The sequence below is a fragment of the Hakea prostrata genome, chromosome 2 (genome assembly GCF_041222555.1).
Source record: "Hakea prostrata isolate BN-2017 chromosome 2, UWA_Hpros_2, whole genome shotgun sequence".
Taxonomy (NCBI): domain Eukaryota; kingdom Viridiplantae; phylum Streptophyta; class Magnoliopsida; order Proteales; family Proteaceae; genus Hakea; species Hakea prostrata.
In genome coordinates, this window is record NC_142601.1 from 52605273 (window position 1) to 52611226 (window position 5954).

At 38.3% G+C, this 5954-nt stretch overlaps 2 protein-coding genes and 1 pseudogene across 2 annotated transcripts; all 3 read left to right on the forward strand.

Moving 5' to 3' along the window:
* Window positions 1-482: 482 nt before the first annotated feature.
* On the forward strand, window positions 483-1639 carry LOC149024832 (MLP-like protein 423). Its single transcript, XM_089145024.1, has 2 exons — window positions 483-752; window positions 1030-1639. The coding sequence occupies exons 1-2, from the start codon at window positions 563-565 to the stop codon at window positions 1299-1301; spliced, it is 462 nt and encodes a 153-aa protein (XP_089001150.1). The 5' UTR covers window positions 483-562; the 3' UTR covers window positions 1302-1639.
* Window positions 1640-1727: 88 nt separating this feature from the next.
* LOC149024833 (fasciclin-like arabinogalactan protein 10) lies at window positions 1728-2644 on the forward strand (annotated as a pseudogene).
* Window positions 2645-4492: 1848 nt separating this feature from the next.
* LOC149024834 (MLP-like protein 423) lies at window positions 4493-5220 on the forward strand. The gene is made up of 2 exons (XM_089145025.1): window positions 4493-4760; window positions 4873-5220. Exons 1-2 carry the CDS (start codon window positions 4571-4573, stop codon window positions 5142-5144), a joined length of 462 nt encoding a protein of 153 aa, XP_089001151.1. The 5' UTR covers window positions 4493-4570; the 3' UTR covers window positions 5145-5220.
* The last annotated feature ends 734 nt before the right edge of the window (window positions 5221-5954 follow it).

Here is a 5954-nt window from a genome sequence, read left to right on the forward strand (position 1 = left end):
AATCACAGCAGAGTCACATTACTCCCACTAAAATTAATCTTACTTGTGTAGTGCTCGTGGTGTCTGTGGTGCCCACTGTTGGATATGTGCTCATAGATACTATTCAATCCCAACCGCTCAAAACATGGTTTGGTTTAATTTAAAAAAACACTAGCTGGTTTAGATTCACTTAAGTTGATTAAATGTGTACATGGTATTTTAAACGGCTAGAATTTGATTAAATTCACAAAGTGTGCATCCAGCGGTGGGCACCATCGACACCACTACACCATAGCAAAGCACAATCCACTAAAAATATACTTATTCCACCACTGCTTCTCATCCAAAGGTTAAATCAGGACCACCACTAGTTGTTGAGTCTAAAAGAATCCTTCCTTCAGCATCTTCTTATTTCTATTTAATAATATCTATTCATGTAAGGTGGTCCTTAATTACCTCTCGGTATAGATATAAATATCACTCCTATCAGACTATCATCTGCACCCAAAATCCTCAAGACTCCCCAGTTGTGTTCTTGTTCTATATTTGTTTGGCCTTCTTGACCATTTTAAGGTGTGAAAGCATGGCTGCTACTACTGGTAAGGTTGAGGGAGAAACAGAGATACAATCCCAAGCTGACAAGTTCTTTGCCAGTTACAAGAACCATGCAAATCTCTACACCAAACTTGCCCCTAACATTATGAAGAATAGTGAGATTATTCGAGGATGTGGAAAGAGCCCGAATTCTGTTCTTCATTTAAAACTTGTCTGGGGTAAGCATATGTTTCTATTAATAATATATACTCCGGCCATCGCTAGTTCTTGTTGTTGGAAGAAGAGTTTCACATCTCACTTTTGAGATTTTGATCGAAAGGCGTCAACAGTGACACGGTGGGACTATCCACATCAACTCACAAAATTTCAAACTATTGTATGGAGGGGTTCACAAGTATATATATATATAAGATTTTACATTAGATACTTACGACTATTTATATCAACCAAAAAGATTGAATATATAGCTGGGCTAACTAAGTTCTTATGTTACAGGGGAACACGGTTCTTTGACAGCAATGGAGAAGATCGAATGCGTTGACGACGAGAACAAGAAGCTTGTGCTGAGTTTCTATGAAGGAGACATTGTGAAACTGTACAAATCCTACAGGGCGACATTGCAGCTAATGTCAAAGTGTGGCAAGAACACAGTCAAATGGACTATCGAGTACGAGAAGGCAAATATGGAAGTGCCTGCTCCAACCACCTTTCTGGATTTGGCTGCTGAGTTGACTAAGGCCTTCGATGCCTATGCTCTCACTGCATAGAGCAAGTTTATAAACTGGAAACAACCCAATTTGAATAAAGAGTTAGCTGCATAGCTAAAATGAATAAATAAAGAGATTCTATTATTAGGTTTACTATGGAAGCAGCAGCTCTAATTTGTAATCTCTCTGGACCGTCGACAATACTAGCAAGGTATTATCTATTACAACAGTCAGGAAAGGGTGATAATTTTACTTTTCTTAATCCAGTAAGTAAATATGAATGAAGGTGAGGAAGGCAGAGGAAAAAGAAGAAGAAAAAAAAAAAAGAAGAGAAATAAATATAAATATATACAAATAAAGGGAAAAGGTAAAAAATTAAAAAAAAAAAAAAAAAAAAATCTCCTCTGCTGACAGCAGATCCGGATTAACAGTACAATATGGTGCGGTTTTAGATGGCGCGGTTCGGTACGGTTAAACATTTTCGGTATGGATTTTTATTTGCGGCAGCCTGCTGCTGCCGACGGTTCTCAACGTGCCACATCATTAGTATTTGATCAGACGGTTGAAATTCAACTAGTGAAAAGTTATCTGTAAATATTGATTTTTTTTTTTGTATTTGAAGGGCTTAGATTTTATTAATTTACAAAAAAATCCCTCATTTACCCAACAGCCGAAACCCTATCTCATTCTCACCGACGCCATTTGGGAGCACCGGCCGTCATTGGCTAATTCGCCGATCATTGCATCGGAGATCCTGTTGCTCCTTCCGCCTCCGACGATAACATTACGACGCTGCTCGAAAACCACGGATGCAAAACATTTGCTTCGCTCATCCAAAGCTCTAGAGCTGTCAAGGTTTATCAGTCAGCCATGGCTAAGGGTTTAACCTCGTTTGCACCGTCGGATGAGTAGTTTGAAGACCACCAAGACTCTAATCAGCACTCTTGCAACCAACGGCGCCGGAAAGTATGACCTCATGGTGAAAACAGCTGGAGATTCTGTGACCTTGGACACCGGTGTCGATTCCTCGAGAGTTGCTAACACGGTGATTGATAACACTTCGGTATGCATTTTCACCGATGACAATATTTTTCTTCTGACCGATCTGTTCGGGAAGGCGCCTTCTCCGGCACCATCGCTAGCGCCTGTTTCTTCTCCATCTCCCACCCCCGCAGCATCTCCAACCCCAGCTCCGGCAGCCATTGAAGCACCAGGTCCATCTGCAGTATCACCACCCACGACGGCGACAACCTCTCCGGTAAGTTCTCCAGGAGAAGCACCGGCGGCGGAGGCAGAGAACAGAGATAGAAGGTTTTTGGAGCTGCAGATTTGGGATCACCTGGATTGTGAAAAACCCTAGTCACAGTATCTGAGTTTTCGTTGCCTGGGCATTTTTATTGTAAGAAATTATCATTGGCGTGCTGAACCTCTTTGTGTTCTTGAAGAAGAACGGTTTGTTTGAGCATGCCCGTGTTCTTGAAGGGGGAGGGCTCGTCTCCGACGACGATGGAAAACACACGCTGTCGATGAGGAAGGAGCGATGAGATGAGGGACTTCTTTGTAAATTTATAAAATTTAAGCCTTTAAAATACAAAACAAAAATTAATATTTACAGATAAGTTTTCACTAGTTGAATTTCAACCGTTTGATCAAGTATTAATGATGTGGCACTAGGAGGACCGTCGGCAGCCGCAGGCAGCTGCTGCTGCAAATAAAAATCCGTTTCGGTATGCAATTGACATCCTTACCTCCATGGGAGGTCTTCTAGATTTGCAAAGGCGAATAAAGATCTATTTTCTACTGCCTTAATCAGAAGTTTTACAATGATGGATCGGGTTGATGCTTGAGAATTGAATAAACCATCTCTTAAAAGAGAGGTTTTAAAGAAAAAAAAAAGAATATTGAGGGTAGAATAGGAATTTTACATTATGATTTAAATTTCATCTTTTATTTTAAGGTAAAATGGTAATTTCTTCTCAACTGTTAACAACTAAGGGATGGTGTTAAGTTTTGTAGAACTTTTTAGTACAGTTCTCACACATTGTGTAAGGCCCATGTCTAAAATGTCAGGGAAGCACCAATGAGGAAGTGATTCAGAAGGCCGGGGGTTCCGCATGTTTTGCTGCAAAGTTGAAGATACATGTAGAAATTCTTCAATGCAATGCTAACATTTTCCCCTAAAAAACAAACAACAAAAGAGAAAAACACGTTACATGCACTCCTTTAATTTTGCCCGGTTTTAGAAGTTGATATTTGGGGTACTATTATATCAACAAACCTAATGTGACATGAAGAGGGAATTCGGTAAGTCACTTCTATCCAATTCACCGTTTCTCATTTGTTGGATATTGAGAACTTCTCTATTTAAATATCATTTTATTCACCAGCTCTATCTCTAGCTTCTAGATTTTAATTTTTTCTTCTTTTTCAAGTAAAATTTCTGTTTTACATTCAAGAGTTAAAGAGATTGTTAATGGACCATATTATCCCATGATAGAATCCCCATTATCAAAGCTTGGTTAAGTTCGGACCAAATTGATTTCTTCCTATGGTAGAATACTAGAATTAATTTAACCAGAAAAAAAAAAAAAAGGAATATTAGAATTAAATTATTAATAATGTGGAGATTGTCAATATAGACCACCATTAGATTTCGACTTGTTCGTTCAAATTAAAACCCAACCCCGCATGAGGCCCACCCAGAAATTCCGTGTTTGACTCTGTGGGCCAAATTTGGTTTTGAGTGAATTCCAAAATAGGTGGATCTTTATCCGTTCAATTTCTAAAACAAAAATAAATTATTATTTTTCTATGGATTAAAATACATGTCGATCAATCACATCTAAGAATTAAAAGATAAAATTATTTTATTTTAATTTAATTTTAAACTCTGGATGTCCTGTTCTCCATTCAAAGGATAATTGATAGTATATTTCTTTGTCAGAAAAACTCAACCGAAAAAATTCCGAATAGGTCCCCCACTCCCCAGGCCGCAGCCACCACACTTTTCTTTCCTTATCCTTTTGAAGTGGCCGTTCGAATATATTCTTCCACTAAGAGTTTATTTATGTGTCCAGCACTTTTTCTTGTACAAAGCTTAACTCAGACCACTACTCATGGATGGGTCAAAGAGAACCGTCCGTCTAGCATCTATCTATATCTACTTAATAAGCAACGAATGTGGTGGGCCATACCTCTCATTGTAGATATAAATATGAACCGTTATGAGACACTATCATCTGCACCCAAAATCCCCAAGACTACCCAAGTGTGTCCTTCTTCGTTAATTTATTTGGGCTTCTTCACCATCTTAAGGTGTGAAATTAAGCATGGCTGCTACTAGTGGTAAGCTTGACACAGAAGTAGAGATACAATCTCCAGCAGACAAGTTCTTTGACATTTACAAGAACCATGCAGATCTTTACACCAAAGTTGCCCCTTGCATGTTCAAAAATTCTGAGATTATTCGAGGATGTGGAAAAAGCCCGAATTCTGTTATCCATATAAAATACTCCTGGGGTAAGTATATATGATCTTTTGATACAAGGTTTTACATTACGTTAATTCTACTATGTTATACAAATCAGAATAGCTTGAATGGCTAGGATCTAATTGAGTTGTGATGTTACAGGGGGAGATGATGGCTTGACAACAATGGAGAAGATCGAATCCATCGATGATGAGAACAAAAAGCTTGTGAAGAGTTTCTATGAAGGAGACATTGGGAAACTGTACAAATCCTACAGGGTGACAATGCAGCCAATGTCCAAGTGTGGCAAGAACACAGTCAAATGGTCTATCGAGTATGAGAAGGCAAATATGGAAGTGCCTGCTCCAACCACGTATCTGGATTTCATTGCTCAGTTGACTAAGGCCTTCGATGCCCATGCTCTCACTGCATAGATCGAGTTTATAAATTAACTGGAGTCTATATATCTAGTTGAATAAAGAGTTGTTGCCTAGTTAAAATTTCAAAAAATTAAAATAAAAAAAATAAAAGAAAAACAAATAGACTCTTGATATATCTAAATAAGGGTATTAATAAAGCTGCAGCTCTAGCTCATTTGTAATATCTCTCTGGATCGTCTATAGTACTAGCAAAGGATTATCTATTGCAACAATCAGGAAAGGGTAACAATCTGACTTTTATTCATCCAGTAAAAGAAAATATGAATGGAGTTAAGGAAGGTCTGTAGAAAAAAATAATAATAACTAAATATGCAAACAAAAGGAAAAAGAAAAAGATTTCTTGTACTGGGCAGCAGATCTACATTAATAGTCAGTATTGCCATTTTATAAACTCCGGTTACAATTTTGTTATTCCCAGATTGACACTGAGAGGGGGGTGAATCAGTGTCTTCAAAAATTCACTTCAATGTGAAGCTTCTTTAATCTCGAAATAAGATTAATTAAAACTTTCTCATAGCTATCAACTGCACAAGGACACGTCTACCACACACCACAATGTGGCTGGGTCTACCAGACAGTGTACCACCACTCTGCAATCAAGGCACTCCAATATGTGCAACAAAGAAAAATAAACCAAAAACGCAATGCACCAAAGTTTACGTGGTTCGGCCAAATTGCCTACATCCACGGAGTAATACCCTACCTAGGGTTTCATATATTACTCAATACACTCCTAGATATTTTGACTACTACAACAGTCCAGGAACACCAATCCCTGCTTTAGTCTAAAATGCAATTCAGACA

Bases quoted from the DNA above. Each gene is read 5' to 3' on its own strand.
- LOC149024832 (XM_089145024.1), top strand. From the start codon at position 563: ATGGCTGCTACTACTGGTAAGGTTGAGGGAGAAACAGAGATACAATCC. The intron at 753-1,029 runs GTAAGCATATGT...CTTATGTTACAG, and splicing joins TCATTTAAAACTTGTCTGGG to GGGAACACGGTTCTTTGACA.
- LOC149024834 (XM_089145025.1), top strand. From the start codon at position 4,571: ATGGCTGCTACTAGTGGTAAGCTTGACACAGAAGTAGAGATACAATCT. The intron at 4,761-4,872 runs GTAAGTATATAT...GTGATGTTACAG, and splicing joins CCATATAAAATACTCCTGGG to GGGGAGATGATGGCTTGACA.